This window comes from Diceros bicornis, chromosome 5 (assembly GCF_020826845.1).
Source record: "Diceros bicornis minor isolate mBicDic1 chromosome 5, mDicBic1.mat.cur, whole genome shotgun sequence".
Classification (NCBI taxonomy): Eukaryota; Metazoa; Chordata; class Mammalia; order Perissodactyla; family Rhinocerotidae; genus Diceros; species Diceros bicornis.
The window spans coordinates 54,104,325-54,126,922 of record NC_080744.1 but is presented as its reverse complement, the minus strand read 5'-3'; the positions used below and the strand labels follow the sequence as shown (position 1 = coordinate 54,126,922).

At 36.6% G+C, this 22,598-nt stretch overlaps 1 protein-coding gene across 9 annotated transcripts in view; it reads right to left on the bottom strand.

Annotated features, from left to right (window-relative positions):
* The window catches only part of RNF111 (ring finger protein 111), an 85,015-nt gene that overhangs the window by 11,955 nt on the left and 50,462 nt on the right, over positions 1-22,598 (bottom strand). For 7 of the 9 annotated variants that reach the window (XM_058541701.1, XM_058541707.1, XM_058541708.1 and 4 more), the window contains 6 exons: positions 20,584-20,710; positions 17,388-17,551; positions 16,002-16,196; positions 9,296-9,615; positions 5,549-5,807; positions 84-432 (listed from right to left, as the gene is read on the bottom strand). In XM_058541701.1, the coding sequence (XP_058397684.1) occupies positions 84-432; positions 5,549-5,807; positions 9,296-9,615; positions 16,002-16,196; positions 17,388-17,551; positions 20,584-20,710 (1,414 nt within the window). The remainder of the gene's footprint in view (positions 1-83; positions 433-5,548; positions 5,808-9,295; positions 9,616-16,001; positions 16,197-17,387; positions 17,552-20,583; positions 20,711-22,598) is intronic. The other 2 variants (XM_058541705.1, XM_058541710.1) reach the window with 1 other exon arrangement.

Below are 22,598 nucleotides of genomic sequence, written 5' to 3'. Positions count from 1 at the left end.
TAAAGATTTTATAGTTTTAAAGACCAATAGAAATAGAAGGAAAAGGAATAAAGTGTGATTATCTTAAAAAACATAAAACATACGTCGGATGCTGCATCATCCTCCTCCTTTGAACTTCCATCCTCTGCATCACTTCATGAGGATGCAGTCTCTGTGCTGGAGGTGCTGTGGCTGGAATATGGTGTGAAATTGGCTGGTGTGTGGGAGGAAGATGCTGAGGGATTGGTGCAGCTGTACTGGCTAAATGAGTTGGGGGTGGGGGTGCCACAGGGTGAGACGTTGCATGAGAAGATATTTGAGAATGGAAAGCATGCACAGGATGAGGAATAACATAATCCACTTGAGGTGGAGGCTGAGTCTGAGGAGGAGGATTTCCATGAGAGTGGGGGCAGGCAGAGGCTTGATGATGAAGTGGTCTTGTCAAAGAAGCATCTGTAGGAAAAACACAGGCACCATGCAGTTGAGCATATATTGCTATTATACATTCCTATAGTAGTTTACAAACATGTTAGCACATATTTAATTTTTATGAATACTTTATCAATGCTTGAGTCTGCTCAATTCTGCTCTGCAACCTGCTTTCTTCTTTTTTTTTAATTTATTTTTTCCCCCCAAAGCCCCAGTAGATAGTTGTATGTCACTGCTGCATATCTTTCTAGTTGTTGTATGTGGGATGTGGCCTCAGCGTGGCCAGAGAAGCGGTGTGTCAGTGTGCGCCCGGGATCCGAACCCGGGCCGCCAGCAGCGGAGCACGCACACCTAACCGCTAAGCCACGGGGCCGGCCCCGCAACCTGCTTTCTTCTTTGAATAATCTTAGACATAATCTCACATCAATACATACAGCTTTACTTCATTCACAGCTTCACAGCATTCTATTATAGGAATGTACCAAAATTCATTAAAGAAATTACCACTGATCAAAATTGGAAGCAACTTAACTGCTGCAATAAACATCTATGTGTATGATTCCTCTTATGCTCACTCTATTTCATGAGTGTGAGTATACATACACACACACACACACATTACTTACACAGTTTTTATAACATAAATTCCTGTAAGTTCTGAGTCTGAGAGAATAATTTAAACTCAGATAACAGTTGACAAAATACCCTTCCCCAAATAATTAATATTTCCATCAACCGTACACGAGTGCCTGATTACCCCTACACTAAATTTTTTAAACGCCAATCTGAGAAAAATCTTGTATTTCTGAATCACTTAAATTTATTCCCAGAATTATCTATTCATATTCTTAGCCTATTGTTCACCTTTTTCTTCTTGATTTATAAGTATTCTTTGTATATACGGAAGCTTCATCATAATAAGGTATAAACATTTTTCCAAATTGTCTTTTGTTAATTTTATCTTGCCATACTCAAGTTTTTTGCTTTTGCGTAGTCAAATGTATAAATTATATATTTATAAATACATATATCTTGTTTTCCTTTATGATTTACTGGTTACAGAGCACTATAGAGAGGAAAGGAACTTGCGAGTCGTTCTGGGCAAAACTGCAAAGATATTCTTTTATTGCTGCTCTTCTCTCTCTCTGCCCCATGCCATTTTCCCTGTGCTACATTAAGAAGATGAAGGGAGCATAGGGCATATCTGCCAGGAACCTGGAAATCAGCCCCTAATAAAGACGATTTCCCCCATTTCTTCCTTCTGAATCTTTATGTTTCAAAGTGACTGTTGAAAGGTCCCTCTGAGGAATACACATCTCTCTTACTTTAAGAGGTGTATCTGCCATATGATTTCACTTATATGTAGAAGATAAACACATGGATAAGGAGAACAGATTAGTGGTTACCAGAGGGGAAGGGGGTAGGAGGGAGGGCAAAAGGGGTAAAGGAGCACATATGCATGATGACAGATAAAAACTAGACTATTGGTGGTAAACATGATGCAGTCTATACAGATACAGACAAATAATAATGTACACCTGAAATTTACACAATGTTATAAACCAATATGACCTCAATAAAATAATTTAAAAAAATGACTGGAATACACACACACACACACACACACACACACACACAAGATGTGCATCTGTTTGAGGTCTAAAAATATGTTTGTCTCCTCCATGGATTTCAGTCTGAATTTCATTTTATTTGGAAGATTTTCTTGGTAGTCTATTTCGGAGCTATGGCCATTCTCTAGTTTCATTACAGGAGGATTTCTTTCAACTTGTAATTCTTTTGATTCATTTAGCAGGGGTGAAAGTTAGGTAACCATGAACTCAATTCAGCCATATTTTCAAAGGAAATCTTGCTAGCATAAATTTTTTTTTTTTTTAAATAGTGATTTTGCTCCAGCACATCATGTTATTTTATTTATTTTTTTTCCCAGAGGAAGATCAGCCCTGAGCTAACATCCATGCCAATCCTTCTCTTTTTGCTGAGGAAGACCGGCTCTGAGCTAACATCTATTGCCAATCCTCCTTTTTCTCCCCAAAGTCCCAGCAGATAGTTGTATGTCATAGTTGCACATCCGTCTAGTTGCTGTATGTGGGACGTGGCCTCAGCATGGCCAGCAAAGCGGTGCGTCGGTGCGCACCCGGAATCCAAACCCGGGCCGCCAGTAGCGGAGCGCGAGCACTTAACTGCTAAGCCACGGGGCCGGCCCTGCTAGCATAAATTTAAAGGAAACTTTCACTAAGCTCAATATAAGTTGTGAGAGAATTTTTTTTTTTGGTGAGGAAGATTAGGCCCGAGCTAACATCTGTGGCCAATCCTCCTCTTTTTGCTGAGGAAAATTGGCCCTGGGCTAACACCCATGCCCATCTTCCTCTACTTTATAGGGGACGCCGCCACAACATGGCTTGACAAGTGGTGCGTCGGTGTGCACCTGGGATCCGAACCTGCGAACCCTGGGCCGCAGAAGTGGATCACACGCACTTAACCACTACGCCACCAGGCCAGCCCCCGTGAGAGAAATTTTTAAACAAATTTTCTAAGAGTTATGTTTTCAAATCAATGCTTTATTCCAAGAAGTCACAAAGCTTAGCACTTCTTGGTCATAAAAAAAGAAGTCACTATATTTTATCATTGTTAACTATCTTTCCTCAAAATCAGAATATTTTTTCTAGTTTCACTTCAAAGTTTTCTATTTCTATAATTATTATGCAAGAAATAATATTCACAAATATTATAAAATTTTAAAGTGTTGCTTCAGAATAATCAATTTAAGTTTAACTCTTCAGTCATCATTTTTTTCAGCCTCAATGAAGTATCATTAACAAATACAATTGTATATATTTAAAGTACACAATATGATAATTTGACATACGTATAATTTGTGAAATGATTTCCCAGTCAGGTTAATTAACACAACCATCACCTCACATAGTTACCACCATTTTTTGTGTGTGTGGTGAGAACTTCAGCCATCATTATAATTCACTGTTATCCAAACAAAACATTGCTAACTACTGTAGAAAGGTGACACAATCTGCATTCCCATACACCATTTCCCTTCCTTTTCTATTTTATGTGTTGCCAGTAACAAAAAAAAAAGCTCTTGATATTGCTTCCTAAAAGTTCCACATGTCACTTTGACCCAGTAATCTCACTCCTAGGAACTTATCCTAGAGATAGACTCAAAAATTACAAACAATTTAAATGTCCACAACAGAGGACTAATTTAACATACAACAGAATATTATAAGGGTATGAAACACAATGAGCTACATTTTTTTTTTGCTTTTTTTTAAAATTTTTTTATTTTTTATTTTTTTAAATTTTTTGTTTATTGCAGTAACATTGGTTTATAACATTGTAAAAATTTCAGGTGTACATCATTGTACTTCTATTTCTGCATGGACTACATCATGTTCACCACCAAAATACTAATTACAACCCATCACCACACACATGTACTGAATTATCCCTTTCACACTCCTCCCTCTCCCCTTCCCCTCTGGTAACCACCAATCCAATCTCTGTCCCTATGTGTTTGTTTATTGTTGTTATTATCTACTACTTAATGAAAGAAATCATACAGTATTTGACCTTCTCCCTCTGACTTATTTCACTTTGCATTATACCATGAGCTACATTTTTATGTACCAATATGGGAAAAATCTAAGATGTATTGTTAAATTAAAAAACAAACAAATCAAAAAGCAAGAGGCAAATAATATGTTTGATATGATCCCATTTTTTTAAAGGAGAGACATATATATATACTTTTGTATGTACAAAGAAAATTCCTGAAAGGTTTTATAATAAGCTTGAAACAGTTGCTACCTCTGAGATATTCAGATAGTGAGATGTGGGGAGAAGGGCTTTTAACTTCTCATTTTATATCATTCTACAGTTTGAATTTCTTAGGATGTACACAAGTTACTTTCATGATAGAAGTAAAACAAGTTTAAGTCTAACACATTTATTTCTCTATTAGGACATTAAAAAAGGAATGGATTCACTAATTAACGGCTTCAGTACATTATTTTTCAAGGGGAGGGGCAGAAAACCACACATTTTGAGTTCCTAACAAAGGAAGATCAGTTAAAGATAAATATCAACAAGTATTACAAAATAGCCTGTACGTCATACCAGTGTTCATATACAGAATTTGCCCATTGGTCAATGCTCTGCAAAAACTAACTCTTGTTTCAAAATCTATTTTCTAATTTACACCTTAAGTTGCATTACTGAAAAGGTAAATGATATACCACCAGGTTTCACTGTACAAATTCTAGGTTGACTCCAGCTATGTCTGTAGGACCCAGATTTAAAAAACTATAGGAGCAGAAGAAGAAATCTAAGGAGATATCAACTGAAATTATCCCTTGCATATAATCAGAACAAAAGCAAATTTCTTTGCCAACGTCCTGATTTACTCCTGGCATGAATTTTCAGTATTTTTTATCAGGCTATTTATTAAGTTTCCATTGGATTATTAGCCTATGATTTAACAAAGTAGTAAACATATGTTACATAGCCTCAGGGTATTTCTCGTTTCTTATGATATCTCATAGATTTCAATTTATTTAGAAAAGTCATGTCTGATTCTATTTTAATTGCCTACATCAAATGTATATAGAAACCTTTTTGCAATTGGCAAAGCTTTCTGTCAAGGAATTCTCTCTCATGCCTCAGTTAAGCTTCAGAATTCTCAGTCAAACTTTACTTTCCTGTGCCTAGAAACAACTACTAACTAAACTTTCACATTTCCTATCACTCCTAAAGGATAAATCTATATTCCTTAAAATTTCCTTTTATAGGAATCAAAGGTGTCATTCAACGTACTTCAATTTCATAGATATTAAAATATAAATGTTAAAATGTAAAAGAGACAAAATACACATTTTATCTTGCTGACGCTTTTAAACAACATCTGCCCTTTTTACCTTAGAAGATTGTTTGGGGGATGTGTGGGGTAAAGGGAGGATGAAATGGGAAAAATTCACCCCACTCTTAGGTCAAAGAAATACTAAAAATTTATGAATTAGGATCATTGAAAGGTTATTTCTTGAAGGAATATACAATGCTTCATTTATATGCCTCTAAGTTCTTTGCCTGTTAAATTTATACTTACAAGGAGGTGGCATATAATGTCGACATGATGAAAGTGAGGCTTGTGGAGGGGGCTGGGGCTGGGGTTGCGCAACCATGCTTGATCCATAACCATCTATTGATAATGGCTGACTCGGGGCAGCAGCAGCAGCCTGATGGCCAAAGATTGCAGCTCGGGAAGAAGAAACAGGGCAGCAGGGGTCAAATGCGGATGTTCCATGAAAACCACCACTTCCATGACTTCTGATACCATTGTTGCTCAGGTCTACTGGCAATGCCTGCTGTATAAAGAGGAACTATATTTTATCTTTTTAAAGTTTGGTAAAAACATTGTTTCATGTTATATTATAAAAGTACTCCTAACGCAATCTAGAAAAATAGAATCTTTGAATTAAAAATTTGAAAATGGTAAAAATTTTAGTGCAAAGTCCTATTGAGCACCCAGAAAATACTATGTGTATCTTGGATTATAAAAACTGTAATGATTATATACTTAAAATCTACAATCAATTTTTATAAATCAAGCACAAGTTCATGCTATGAGGGGAACAAAAGTTAATTAACATATTATTTTAAGGTCTATTTCTCTTCCATTATCTAGATCTTAGAGAGAAAGAAACTTTAAAATCATACTTCCATATTCTCCTTTACTCCAAGATTCTGATTAGTAATTTGGGACTCCTTTGAAAAACATATAATTACATCACTGAAAACATTAAGGTTCTAGGTAAAAACTTGTCTGTCTTGTTTCTAAACTGTATATAGCAAGCATTCAACTGAAACTCTAACAGTGCAACATTATCCAAAATAACAAAGAGCATAAAATTATTCAAGCTAAACCATGAGCTAGCTTTGCTAGCTTTCATAACTTTTTTCACTTGCCAAAAAAACCCAAAAAACAATAAACCATTGATTCTTTTTATTAGGAATACAATTCTAGGGAAAGCCCATCTACTAGGTTGGAAAATAAACCAGAGAGTCTAGATTCTATCTCTACTCATCAGTAATTAAGATTTTTCCCCAAAAGCATTTTGAAAAGTCCTAAGTAAAATACTTTATCTTCTACTCTAGAGCAGATTACAGAAACAGAGTTGCTCTTTGTATTCCTAACTAATTAAATACAAGCCTTTGAGTGTTCAGAATAGCTGTGATTTAAAAAATGTGATTAAAGAAAATAAAGACTTGATGTTATATATGGAATTACATACAGGAATTGTTCAATACTGGAAGCTGAGGGGTTGGAGATGAAGAAAGCTAGGGTAAAGCATTTATTAGAGGCCCAGGTCACCCAGCAGTCCAGTGAGGAACCATAGCAGTTTGTACTTTCAGTGGGCTCCAGGCTCAGGGGATAACAGAAACAAAAGAACTCTGCATGCTAAAAGGGAAACGGGATGACGGTACAGAATAAGTTGTGGGAAGGTGAAAAGGAAGAGCTCCTTCATCTGTATTATACGTCTACAATAAATTAAGTAAATGTCTAGCCTCTTTCTTTTGAGTTGGCAAATACAACATATGTCCTCAATTTGGGTAAATAAGGTTTAAGAACAATATTGTGAGATCGTAAATTTGTATTTATGGTTTAAATCCTTTCCCTATTTTCCTATTTAGGCTAATACTTATGGTTTAAATCCTTTCCCTATTTTCCTATTTAGGCTAAAATTTGGCAAATGGACTGGAGTATCAACATACTATGAAGGTGAGCAAATTTCCTATCTTCTTCTCCAGTCAAGGATTAAGAACACTCCCAGAGAGTGAGTAAAGTAAGGTGAAGGTCCTCCTAGAAGGAATCAAGGGTAAAGTTAAAAGTAAAGAATAAAAAGAAAAGGGGAAAAACTAACAAAGAGAACCCTCTTCTTCACAATTCCAACAGATCATTCAACTCTTATTCTAGAAGGAAAAGGGAAGGTAAGCAAGTTGGGAACAGAAATGTCAAATATTACTCTACACAGATTATACGTAATGCATAACACTAATTAAACTATTCTCTCAAAAGAGAAAGTTACACCCAAAAGAGTAGTAAGGGCTGTAGAGAGTCAAGTGACTACCACAACTTCTCAGTCGTCAGGCCTAATCCTCCCCAGTTTTTCTCTGCCTATCCACACTCTGACACTCAATCATAAGCCATCTACACAATCACAAATCCTCAGATCAGTTTGCTTCTCCCACACCTCAACTTCCTGCTGTGCCCACATAGGTCTCAACTGGAGACTACATGAGGTTATCTGACAAGCATGTAGCTAACTTCAGAGTCCTCCAAATATCAATATAAGTCTCAAACTGTTCATATCTTCAAAACCTCAATCTCTGTTCTCCTTCATACCAATTATCACCACTGAATGCCTGATCATACTGACTTTCCTCAAGTTTTGTGTCCAAATACCTCTACTTAGAGATAGGTGAATAGGTTACATTTATTTTACACTGAGCAAAACTCTAAGAGAGATTCTACCTGTAATTAACTCACTCAGGTTAAAAGAAAATGTTGCATACACAATCGATCTCTCAAGCCCAACTATACTATTTTATTACTTCAACAACAACAATATTTTGTAAACAAAAGGCCCACATTGTGGCAGCTCTTGAATGAATGTGAGACACGTTTGTAGATTCACTTCTTCACCATTTTCCTACTACACTTATAAACCCTCCCCACTTCAGCTCAAATTTCCAGTAAAACAAAATTTTGCTTTTAAGCAGACTTTTCATTCAGTCTACTAAAGTTTTTCTTGATGCTTCCTCATTCCCAAGAGGTAGAACAGATCTAGACGATCAGTAGATGTTAAACTTAGAATTGTTACCAGAACCAAAACATCATCTAAAATTTCTCTAATCATATTTCCTACTAAAACTCTTTCAAATTTCCTCTTGATAACAGCAGCTTGTTTGTTGTTTTTTTAAGGGAACACCCCTCTTTCTTCATTATTTTTCATTTATCATATCCAGAAGAGAGAACCATCACAATTTAAAAAGATGAAACAAGTACTTTAGGAAAGGTCACGGGATACAAAACAGTAGTTGCTCTGAATTTTCTTTTTGACTTTTTTCTAGCATACGTGTCAGTTACAGTTTTACCTTAAAATTATGTTTTGTTTTTTAAAATATGCACTACCCAGGTTTATATCAGAATCATACAGAGATGACACAGCAAAAGCATGTAATACCTGACTTCCTTTACTCCATGTGATCACCAATACTAATTTAACATTATTTGACTTTTCAAGCACTCACTAACAGTATCAACTAATTTATTTAATTATATCTTTTGGCTGACATTTCAATTAGAAAACCTCATCTGCTCCTGAGAAACTATGTCACAGGTTTGCACCTGAGAAGGCTGTTTATTTCTAGATGAGGGGAGACTACAGGAAGGCTCCAGATAGAAGGTAGAAAAAAACTTGGAGAATTTCCCAATTTCTCATGAATTAGGTTGACAGGGCAGTTGTTTGAAATAAAATCCCAAAGGTTCAGATTCACCTGTATTTAACTAAAATACCAAAAATCATTCCAAAATAAAAAATAGTATCACTTTTGATTGTCCACATCCCTGGCCCTCTCAATTAGTTGCAATAATTTAGACCATCAAAAAATGCTATAGACAAATATTTTTGAGAAAAACACAGATCACTAAATTAAGCCACTTTTGCATGGGCAACAAGAATAATGACTTATTTAATATATAAAATTTATTTTTTTTTCCCTCCTGGAGGAACTACAATTTTAAAAAATGAACAAAAAGAAAGAAAGGAAAAGCTCATCAAATTCCACATACCTGGTCATGGTAGCTGGTACCAGAAGCACTATTTGCTCCACAAGGTGCTTGTACTTGTGGAGGTCTTTCCACAGGGCAAGTAGGATCACTAAAGGAGGGAGAAACTGAGACAGCTGGGTGGGGAGTATGATGGTGGTGGTGATGATGTTGAAAATGGTGGCCATGCTGCTGAAAGCAACTTGTATGTGGATGTCCCAACGCATGGTGATTCTGTGATGACCCTCCACATGGCGAGTGCTGGGGACAGCAGGAAGGTAACCTTGGCATTGCAGGAGGGCCAGTTTCGGTTACAGCACTAGATGCAGTTCTCCTTGAGTCATCTTGAAACAAAAGAATTCATACATCAAGTGATCAAATATCACTGTAAAAAACAGGTACTGTATATAAATAATAAAGAATTAATTAAGAAATGTATAGTAAATTCAAATCTCTGTAAATAAGAATGTGACAGTGCCACATTCTTAACATTCATATCATAGAATTTTGGGCAGTGGTGTTCACTGGGATTTTCCTGAAAGCCTAAATGCTTCAGGAGGCTCCTATTTACCATGACATTTAAATATGGCAATAGATCTTCTTTTCCTAGGTCATAACAAATGACTGGTTCTAAATTGCCTTTTAAAATTCTAAAATATCATGTGAGTCCTTCCATCGTATGCAACAAAGCAAAGGTTCTTCTCCTGAGCTCCATGAATCTCTAATACCATAAATCATGTTTACATAATACAGACTACTATGTACTTCTTAAAACCTTATCTTCTTAAGACAGGACCACCCAACTCAGGGCATATCTGGCTAAGTCTCACAAATCTCCAACATCTTCTCCCTTCCTCTGGCCTCTAAACTCAGACCCAGTAGAATATAAGAAATGATAATGTGAATTTAGAAAATTATTTAACCTTTTTCTCACCCATTCAATGGAGCAATAATTGCCTTGCATGGTGTTTGTTAGAAAAGATGATCATCTTCTAGCTTTGAAACATCTGAGTCCTGATGATGCTCTCTGCCACATGCCCAGAGTTATTTTGAAAATATGTTCTTCCATGCCAAAAAAACTGCAAAAGTGCCCCCAGAAGGTCTATCCCAGTGTTTCAAATTCATCTAAAAGACAGCACCCTTTCCTACATATTATGTGGAAACTATATAAAACAGATAAAAATGGAGATAAAATTTTTTACTTAAAAAATAAAAATTAGAAGAGTAGAGAGCCCAGAGCCTTGTCCTTCCCTCCCTGTCACCCTCTCTCCTCCTCAATGTGACTCCTGAGGCATCTCCTCCTGTTCTAGCCTTATTTCTAGAGAAACCAATACCAGGGACACCCTGCTCTCATTTGGTTCACAGTATCTAGCTAATCTCTTCTGGGCCAATGTACCAATAGGAATCTTCTGGTTACTTACAAATAATGCAAAACTGACTAAAACAATAAAGGGAATGTACATGCTCACATAAATGAACCTACGTGGGGTGCTTCAGGCTCTGGTTGATAGGTTTGATTGCAGCAAACCTCTCTATAATTCTCCTGAGTCTGCCCTCCCATACGGGTCCTATCTTGCCTTTGCTGATTCTCTTCTGGGCAAGGTCTGCGATCTAAACCCCACTATGCAGTATCTGTATTCTAAATCTCTGTATATCGGTTTTTTCAAAGCTTCCAGTCTAGCCTATTTGTGCTAATTTCATGAACCATTTTGTAAAGGTTTTTATCCTGGGAACTAATATTCAGGAGTCTGTGAACTGTGATGGAAAAAAATTATAAATTTCTACTAATCTCTAATTACCTCCTGGAATTAGTACTACCTTGTTGGCATCAGTTGAGAGCTTAAATATTACAAGTAATTTGTAACAACAACAACAGAAAAATGAAGATCAACAAGTTGTTTAATTTTAAAACACAAATTACAGCAGATTCAAAGTCAGTTCTATAATTGTCACTTTCATTCATTTGCATTCCAAATGTCTTGAATAACCTGGACAGAGTTATATCTAGCATTACCAGGAAATGACCATGATTAACAGCCTATCTTAGCTATGCTAAATCAAATCAAACACTAAGTAGCTATTTTCTACATGCTGTAATATTTACAGCAATAACTCATTACGACAGTAGCTTTACTTCCTGCAACATTTTCAAGGTTTTATCTCAGCCCCCAGGTCAAAGTGTTATACAAGTGAATGTTATTTACTGTGTGTTACTTCAGAAAAAAAAGAGTGAAAAGCTTTGGGACATCAAATCATTTCAGTGGATGGACTAAATGACCTTCATCTCTGATGCTTTAATTTTAAAAATCCAGTTACCTGAGGATTATGTGTAACTCTAAGACTTAGGAGACGAGTTCGTAACCAGAGCAAGAGATCTACGGACTGCTAGGCTGTGACTGAAGTGATAGATATTACATTTATCTGTTCAGAAAGAACTTGCCCTCTTTGTCTTCAAATATTTCAAATACAAAAATGAGAGTGAGAGAAAAGGAAGCACAATGACTATAATATATTTAAGGCTGAACATACAGTTAAGGGGTCAGATCATTAAACCTGTGGCCTCAAAAAGAAGACTGATCTTACAGCTCTACTTCTTACGGCACAGTTTTGGCTTCCAATTAATATAGTAGTCTATTTTCCTACAGTCCAGAACCTCTTTATTGCTCAAACCGGGTAGCAACCTAAAGTAAAGACAACTGAATCTCTTGTCCAAGAGTTAGTGACCAAAGAAAACTGCCACAAATTAGAGGTGAAATACAAAGATATCTGATTAAGTAAATAAAACACTTCCTTTCTATTAAAATTAGCCCACAGAGTGTCCACCAAAAAAGAGACAATCACAAACTTGCACCAGAGAAATTAACTCCACGACCCAGCGAAATCAAGCTTGTTCAAGAAGTTTCAATGCGATTCTAGGAGGATTACTGAGATGTGCTCGTGCATTTATTCATTCATTTGGCAAGTCCTACACATAATAATGGCACGGTAAAGGGTCTACAAAAGGCACTGGAAAATACAATGGTGAAAATGAAAGTCCTGGCCTTTAAAATAACTTACAATGTTGTCTTTGTTGTTTTATCTCTAGCAACTAGAAACATGCCTACACAATGTAGGTGGCTCAATAAGCACTTGTTAAACTTAAGTTAACCTCACGCACGCAGCTAAGTGCTAAGAAAAGAAAGACTTGATCTTTGGCCCTCAAGGAGCTCATCATCAAGTATAGAGACAATATAAGATATAAATCAATCAGTATTATAACAGAAGCACTGGGTTCTGGTACAGTATAAAGCAATGTTGCCCCCCAGGGAACATCTGGCAACACCTAGGAACACTTTTGGTTGTCACAACTGGAAGGGAGGTGGTGCTATATTTAGAGAGTAGAGGCCAAGAATGCTGCTAAATATCCTACAGTGCACAGGACAGCCGTCTACATGACGAACTGTCCAGCCCAAAGACAATAGTGCAAGGTTGAGAAATCCTGGCACAAAGCAAGAGTACAGGCTCCAAGCCAGACTTCCTAGGTTTGAATTCTTGCTCCACTATCATATACTCTTGGATAAGTTACTTCATCTGTAACATGAGAAGAGTAATAGAATTTGCCTCATAGGTTATTGCAAAAAATCAATGTAGATAAATCATTGACCAATATTATGAGCTCAACAGATGTTAGCTATTATTATCCACTAGAATACTAGCTCTGTTAGGACAGAAAATTTATGTTTTGTTCCCAGTGCCTAGAACAGTGCCTAATACAAAGTATGCAATCAATAATATTTGCTGAATAAACAAATATATAAGATCTCATGTATGCATAAAGCAAGGAACACATGGAGAAGTCAGATACATGATGAGCTGACTGGGTCATGTTGAGTTTGAGGTGACTACAAATGGTCCAGAGAAGATGTCCAATAGGCAGTTGGATATAAAAGTTTAAAACAAGGAGAGGGCTCTGGAAACAAAAAATGGGGAGTCATCAGAGTACTGTTGGCAAGCGAAAACACCTACAATTATGAGATGGGCCTGTCATAAAAGGGATGAGAATAGAGTCCCGAGGGAAAATAAAGATGAAAGAAAATTACTGCCAGATTTTTTATCATGTTTGTTTGTTTTGAAAGGAGTCAGAAGTAAGTTTAAGGTAGGACTTTAAGGTGAAGAAGATCCATTTAGGTGTACACAGACTTAACACAAAAGTACATGTGCCTGTACTAAGGGAATGGAACCAGCAAAGATGCTGAAGACACAGGGAAGATAATTGCTAAAGCAAGGCCAAGGACACAAGAAGGGATAGGAGCAAGAGCACAGAGAAAGGGATCAGAAGGGACAGGAAGGAGTTAAGAGACCAAGAGTTAGGAGGGAAGGAAAGGTATAGGTAGAGAAAATTTTTACAGAGGGGTTGGAAGTTATGCATGTTCATGCTTGAGAACTTTCTCTTTTTTTTTTTTTCATTTATTTCCCCCTGGGAGAATGAAAGTCTTGAGGAGAATGAGAGAATTTTGGAATAGCCACTGAAGAGAAGGAAAGGGAACTGACTTGAGATACACCACACTATGACGACTTATTACCAAAAGCCCAAGATTAGATACCACAAATTCGTGAGGCACCAATCTGTTTGGTTCTATGATTTTTACCAGCCCCATTTAGGAACCTGGATACAAGCAAAGCTAGACGGCTTGGCTGATTCAAGGTTGCAAATACGCAAGAAGATGCGAAGTAAGGACAAGACGTGAAGAAAAGAGGTGACTGACGTTCTATAGAGTCTTGGAAGGAAACAAAGCCAGCAGAACTGAATGCCCCTAATATTGTCTCAATATCTGTATGTGCTTCTATCAGGTTTATACAGAGGAACAATTTGGCCTGGAACAAGGTTCTCCTAGTCTAGAGAAATACAACAAGAGCAAGTCTATCCCAAAGGCAGTCATCAGTACAGTAGAGTATTATCATGAGAAGGCATTCAGGTAGTGAAGTTGCTACCTAAGAGATTAAATGTAAATTCTGAGTGAACAAGGGTCTTAAAAAATAAATAACAAAAGCTTTGAGATCATATTGAAATAAAGTTGAGACTGTGTCACATAAAATCTAGATAAGAATAAGGATACATAGAGCTACCAGGAGAGAGGAGTGAGTGAGAAGAGTTCAAATCTTTGCTTCAAAGATTATTATTGACCTTGAACGTATTTAACTTTCCAGATTTCTTCATTTCTGAAATACGAAGAGTAACGTCAACATCAAAAAAGTTTTTAAGGATTAAATGATAATATATAAAATAACATATAAGACACTTAGTAAAGTACTGGGGAACGAGTATGCACTGACTAAGTGAAATAAAAGAGTCCATTTCATTTCTGCTTACATTTTTTTCAAAGAATGTAGTATTTAAAAGACACCCTTGGGAAATGTTCTTGGATTCTGCCCTCAATTTTCCAGGGAAGGGAAACCTAATCCAGCCAACAAGCAGCTTTCCAATCTGTTCAATGTTAAGTTATATGAATATTATAAGAATTAAATTAGATATTATTAAAAGCAAAAAATGATAGAACACATAAGGTGGTTTCATCATTATGGTGATACAGTCAATCTACGAGCTGCAGGGTCTATGGTGTCCCTGGTAGTAAATAGTTAGCAAGTTTCTATCTCTGTGACATTGTCCAGAAGAGAAAGAAAGCTAGTTTAAGGCACAGTTACACAGCTGATAAGAGAATGAACGAGAGATGATATTGCTAATCGAAACATAAGAAATAATCTGAAATAAGAACTAAAACTATAAAACTCTTAAAAGAAAATATAGGAGTAAATCTTTGTGACTTTGGGTTAGGCAATGGTTTCTTAGATATGACACCAAAAGAACAAACAACAAAAAAACAGAAAATGGACGTGATCAAACTTTTTAAACTCCCACCCCCGTTTTCAATTCTTTTGGGTACATACCTAGGAGTCGAATTGTAGGTCATACGGTTACCTCTAGGTTTAACTTTGTGAGCAAGTGCCACAGTGTTTTCCACAGCGGTTGCACCATTTTACATTCCCACCAGATATTCATAAGGGTTCCAATTTCTCTACATTCTTGTCAACACTGGTTTGTTTCTGATTTCCTGTTCTTTGGTGTTTTTTCTCTCTTTTTTTAAATTATACACACCATGGTGATTTCATTGTGGTTTTGATTTGCATTTTCCTAATAACTAATGATGTTGTTTTCATGTGCTTCTTGGTCATTTGTATATATTCTCTGGAAAAATATCTATGCAAATCCATTGCTCATTTTTAAACTGGGTTGTTTGTCTTTTCACTGTTGACTTGTGTGAGTTCTTTATACTGGATACTACACCCTTATCAAATATATGATTTTCAAATATTTTTCTCCCATTCTGTAGGTCATCTTTTCACTTTCTTGATAATGTCCTTTGAGGTACAAAAGTTTTAAATGTTGATGAAGTCCAATTTACCTATTTTTTCTTTTGATGCTCGTATTTTCGGTGTCACCCATTTAATTCTCCCCAACCTCTTTCAGCTGAGCTATGATACTTTGGTAACATATAGCTCACAAACTATAAAAACTATAAAATCAACAAACTATAAAATCATAGTCTAATTCTAACAGAGACTACTTTGCTGACATACAATGTTTATTTAAGAATACACTCTTTCTAATATAGCTAAAATCTTAAAAACAACAATACTTTTTCTTACATAAGTAATGAAAAAGAGTCCCTCCACCCTCCCTTTTTTTACTTACCTCCTATAGAAGTACCAGTCATACTATTGCTTGTAAGAGTAGCTGAAGTCTCTGACACTGTGGAGGGCTGGCTACTAGTGACAGCTGAAGCAGTATCAGAGGCCTGCTCAGAGGTAGATGGATTTGAATTGTTAATGGAAGCGCTTGTGGTTTGTGATTCCATTCTTGCAGAAGTGGTTGGTACTACAGTAGGTTCTACAATATACAAAATGTTTAGCTAGCATTTCAAAACAAATTAGGTAAAGGTTATATTTTAATCCCAGCTAACATTTTTATGATAATTATTAAAGCAAACTTTAAGAATATGAACTCTCTAATAAGTACAATATATAGTAAAAAAAGCTTTCATAAAGCTAAACTGCAACATTAAAGAGGCATGTTACTAAAAGATGATTACTGCATTTTAAAAAATCCAACACATAAAAAGCATATTCCAATAATTCAGGTGATCAACACAGGTTTTGGGGTAACTACTATGCACGTTTTCTGATCTATCACAAAGAAGAAAAGAGGAAAGGAAAGTAAAAGTCCCTCTGCAATGTTCACACACATTGTCAAGGCTGTCAGAACAGTGTTACAAATTGCACTCTCTCTGGTACAGTATGGATTCTAGAGTCAGACTGCTTGGACAGCAATTTTGATTTCACCACTGACAGTATGATCATGGATAAGTTACTGAACCCACTGTCCATTTCCTCATCTGTAGAACTGGGGAAGTACAGAATTTTCTTCATAGAACTGTTGTTAGGATGAACTGAGATCACACATACAAAGCACTTTGTATGATGTTTTACATATAGTAATGAGGATAGATAAAACTACTACTTGTAAAAAAATTTTTTTCTAAGAGAATAACTACCAAGCATTGAAACACTAACCAGAAAGAATTTTTTTTTTTTTTGAGGAAGATCAGCCCTGAGCTAATATCCATGCCAGTCCTCCTCTTTTTGCTGAGGAAGACCAGCCCTGACCTAACATCTATTGCCAATCCTCCTCCTTTTTTCCCCCTTTTTCACCCCAAAGCCCCAGTAGATAGTTATATGTCATAGTTGCACATCCTTCTAGTTTCTGTATGTGGGATGCCGCCTCAGCATGGCCAGACAAGTGGTGCGCTGGTGTCCGCCTGGGATTCGAACCCCGGCCGCCAGTAGCGGAGCGCACACACTTAACCGCTAGGCCACGGGGCCGGCCCCCCAGAAAGAATTTTAGACACAATTTACAAATCGAGGTTATATCAATTGAAAAATAAGATTAGGAAATCTGAAAACTTCCCTGTAGCTTAATAATATATTACCATTAAGCAACAGTAGGAGTTTCTAGCATATTAAGATATTTCATTTTATCAAATTTTCTTCATAATTGGACATTGTTACTACTCCAACTTACCATCTTCATCAACGGTAAGGTCCACAACTTCTGCTGCATTCTGCCTCAAGGGCTGTATAACAGTAGAAATCCTACTGCGGTTCCGTGGCTCCTGAGGCCGACTTGTATGAGAACTTGAACCCTGGCTCCAATGAGATCTGGAGTGTCCAAGGGTTGAACGAGACCTTAAATGGTATCAATATTAAATTAGTAAATACAAAAAAATGAACAAAGTTTTTAGTTACCCAAGAAATCATAAGCCTTTCCTACAAAATAAGTTGTGAACTTCTTCATGCAAGACTTCTCCAAAGAAATGATGATAACAGAATTAAAATTTATAACTGGCACAATGACTGGCACTCAACAAACATTTGCTGAATGAAATGTTCAGCAAATGTTTACCAACTGACCTAAGAAAATGAAAAACGATATGTTAGACCAATCGTTGGTATAAAATACAGGATTGTCTCAAGAATGCTGTTCTCTTTTCAATGGTTATTTTGAATATTCACCTGGGTTATAATCAATTTATATTTTATGTTAATACCTAAAATTATTCACCATAAAGTAACAAAAATATCAACACTCTACATTTAATAACGCCCACATGATCTTCTAGTCAGTTTAGTCCAGACTGGATTTGCAAAACATGGCTTTGGGAGTCCTAAACCAAGCTAAGCTTCCGGTACTGTCCTAAAAAAGATTCAAGGCACCAGAGAGATTTCCTGGGATGCAGAGAGGTAAGGATAGTTACAGCTAGTTTACTAGTTGGGTAGCCTAGAAACATCCCTTGTTTGAGCTGCTTTATGCTTTTAAAGCATGTAACCGCAAACCTTCAACACCTAACACTTTTATTATCTTTTAATTATGTGTGTGGCACTGTATTGTACTAAATTACTTACAGGTATATAAGGCATTAAAATTTTTTTTTAAGGATTCACTCTAATGTTCTAGACTGAGGGTACAGAGTGATACACAGTCCTAAAGCTCCAGGAGAAAAATAAATCTGTTTTAGAAAGGTGGGACTTATGAAGTTGGTTTTTCTCCTGCCCAAAGTGAATGTAAAACTGCTTATTGTCAGCATGTATGGAAAGGGTGAGCCAAATCCATTAATATGCACGCAGTCATCGGGGGTGTGAGCTCGACCCCTCAGAAAAGCACTCCAAAGTTCAAACTGGGCTGAAAACAGCCTCAGCAATTGTAGAGCCTAAGAATTGAGAAAGAAGTTCAAATTCTAAAATAAAATTCTCAAATAACAGGAGAATAAAGATTAATTCCTGAGACAGTAAAAAAATGACAGCACATCCAGCAAGAATTGTATAGATGGAGGCATGGTAAACAAACATCTCAGGATGAAATGGTTTTGGATGAGGAGAGAGATCACCATTTAAAATTCCTGAGAAATCATGAGTCTGTGATGAGACTGAGTAGTCTGTTATTTCTGGGAAGCTGTTAATAGCTGCAGAAAGTTCCAGTCAACTTTGCAGCACTTTTATGAAAGCTTCATAGGATGTCCCAACTCCAAATATTATGCTAAATGGAGCACCAATAAAAAACTTGATGTATGAGGAACAGTTTCACAGAGGCCTTAGTGGTCCCTGTGATTAGTGGCAACTGCCAAATCCTGACACAAAAGAATCTGAAACACAGATGCATTGTCTTAAAAGAGGAAGGGCCACGAGCCAGTTAAACAGTGACAAAGTTATATCCCAGGTAACAATAAGAAAAATAAATATGGTTCATGAGCACTGTGTGTCCTTTTCAAGATCATTGTCCATTACCATGGTAAATGCATCTGTTTGAACATTAAGCATCTCATGACAAGAAAGATCTCCATTTCACAAGTAGTAATAGGTCCTTAATTTCAGCAATCCTTGTAGCTCATAAAAATTCAGTCAGTGTTGTACCAAGCACTATGCACAGTCACAGGGTAACTGTGGCACATACCACGGAGGATCAATCTCCCTCAGAGTCTGGGAAAATCATTTAAAACTTAAAACAGTGATATATTATATAGTGCTCTCTTGCATGACCTTAGAAGTAGCACTCCAATGAGAAAGTGGCACGTGGAGAAGCACATTCTAGGTACACTTGTAACATGCTTCCAAAATAAGAATCTTTTTTTCCTTTTTTTTTTTTTTTTTTGGTGAGGAAGATTGGCCCTGAGCTAACACCTGTGCCAATCTTCCTCTATTTTGTATGTGGGATGCCACCACAGCATGGCTTAACGAGTGGTGTGTAGGTTTGCACCCAGGATCTAAACCTGCAAACCCTGGGCCGCTGAAGTGGAGTGCATGAACTTAATCACTATGCCACCAAGCTGGCCCTTGGTTTTTTTTTTTGTTTTGATCAATAACACCACAAATTAAAATACAATGAGCAAATGCTTTTCTAAATTCACTCTAACACAAAAATTAAGATTCATCCATAGATTAGTTTGGTGCCTCAAACGGAAGAGAGGAACGCTTTACTTCTCTTACCAATAGATCTAATCATCTAACGCACAACATGAATACAGTGTTAGAGTTTTTCCTTTTTTTGGTCAAAGTAATTCCCAAAAGGGCAATGTCATTTCCAGTTATTTGTCAAAACAAATGAGGATTTTCATTTATCTTTTTAGCACAGGGCTTAGATGAAATTACTGAGAAAAAAAATTTCAGAAAATATGTTTTATACTAGGGTGCCCTAATATAATAGCACAAACCTCATTGCTATCAATGAGATCTTGAAACAAGTAGATGATAACAAATAGTTCAACATCATTATTTTTCTTAATATTATTTTTTTCACTTTTCATATTAGTACCACCCCCAATATTTATGTATTGTTCACATCTAAATTTCAAAGGAATTCATGAATTTTCTGAATCATAAAACAAACTCAATTTTGTAAAACACTAAGTAAAATTACTGTTTATCTAGAGCAATGGCTTTTAACTCTCACTGTACACTTCGGCTGCTTAAAAAAATACTGATCCCTGAGATTCTGGTTCAGCTGGTTTGGGATATGATCCAGGCAACAGTATATCTTTATTTTATAATCTTACCAGGTGAGTCTAAGGCAGCCTGATTTGAAAACCACTAATCTGGTATATGCATACTCAAACTAGGTCTCAAAAAAAACAAAAAAGCAAAAGAATGCAAATATCTGCAGCACAAATATGTTTAAATATTTATATTTAAAACTTCAAATATACAATTAGGAATTAAAATCTTACCGATAGCTTTCTCCAACTGTCACAATCTCCACTTCACTGTCAGTTGAGGTAACATTAATTTCTTCATTGGCAGTGACCTGGGGAGTGGAGGAAGCTTCTATCACCACGACATCTTCATCGATACTTCCTGGAAACAAAAAGAAAAAACATTTAAAAGGCATCTGCCTGTCAGCTAATTGATAAACAAAAATTTTTATTTTGACTTTGAAAACTATGAAATTCATTACAAAAATAAAAATAGTATCTGTCAAAATGAAAGGTGTTTTTGTGTGTGTGTGTGAGGAAGATCAGCCCTGAGCTAACATCCGATGCCAATCCTCCTCTTTCTGCTGAGAAAGACTGGCCCTGGGCTAACATCCATGCCCATCTTGCTCTACTGGGACGCCACCACAGCATGGCTTGACAAGTGGTGCGTCGGTGCGCACCTGGGATCTGACCCTGCGATCCCCGGGCCGCTGCAGGGGAGCGTGCAGACTTCACTGCTGTGCCACCGTGCTGGCCTGGAAAGGTTTTTTGTTTTTAAAAACAGAGTTAAACACACATAGTGAAAACAGTACTTACTCTCTTGATCTGCACATCTTCATGCTTATTTCCTCTTTAACGATCTGTGTGTTCCTTACAAACTTAGTGATTCCCCTATGAATTTGTATGATCTTACATAGAGATACTAACCCTGTAATATCTAAAGGTATTGATTTAGGGTCTTATATAAGATATTCACATTCTATAAGATATTAACCCTTTAATATCTAAAGGTAATACATTTGCTGTATGTTTTCTCCAAGGTTTTCATTTAAAAGATATGACATTCTTTTAAGAAACTCACAGCTTTTTAGTTTTATGCAATGCAGCTGTAATTTTTTTTGTACATGTTTTCTTTCTTTTTTTTTTTTCTGCCAGGAAGATCAGCCCTGAGCTAACATCCGTGCTAATCCTCCTCTTTTTGCTGAGGAAGACCAGCTCTGAGCTAACATCCATTGCCAATCCTCCTCTTTTTTTTGGTCCCCAAAGCCCCAGTAGATAGTTGTACGTCATAGCTGCACATCCTTCTAGTTGCTGTATGTGGGACATGGCCTCAGCATGGCCGGAGAAGCGGTGCATGGGTGCACGCTCGGGATCTGAACCCAGGCCGCCAGTAGCGGAGCATGCGCGCTCCACCGCTAAGCCACGGGGCCAGCCCCTGTACATGTTATTTTCTAAATTATTCTAAGTTTGGAAAGCTCTTTCTTATTTGGAGGATGGAGATCCATTATATTTGGTTCAATGTGTTTGCCTCAATTATTTACTTCATCTAGAACTAATTTTTGTTTACGGCATTAGATAAGATTATAAATAGAATTCAGCTCTGTCTCTCCATGGCTAACTAGCTATCACCAAACCCTTTACTGAAAAATTCTTTCTTTTCCCAAATTAAATTTTAATACCTTCCTTAAATAGTCTTACATTTTAGGTTATATCTTGAAGCCATCTAGTCAACCCCTTTTACAGATTCTTGTGTCAGAGTAGTTGTTTTTCTAAATAGCTTTTCTGAGGTATAACTTTCATACTTTAAAATTCACATTTTGCCTCAAAGAGATATTTGCACACCCATGCTCACAGTCAAGAGTGAAAGCAACCTAGATGTCCATCAATGGATGAACAGATAAACAAAATGAGGTATATGCACACAATGGAATATTATTCAGCCTTGAAAAGGAAGGAAATCTTATCATGTCTTTTAACATGAAGAAACCTTGAGGACATTATGCTAAGCGAAAAAACCCAGTCACATACACAAAAATACCATATGATTCCATTTATGTGAGGTATCTAAGGTAGTCAAATTCAGAGAGATAAAAAGTAGAATGATGGTTACCAGGGCTGTGGGGAGTAGAGGAAAGGAGTATAGGGTTTCAGATCGCAAGAAAAAAAAGTTCTGGAGATCTGTTTGATGACAATGTGAATATACTTAACACCACTAAACCGTACACTTAAAAATGGTTAAGATGGTAAAAAAAAAAAAAAAGTTATGCTCC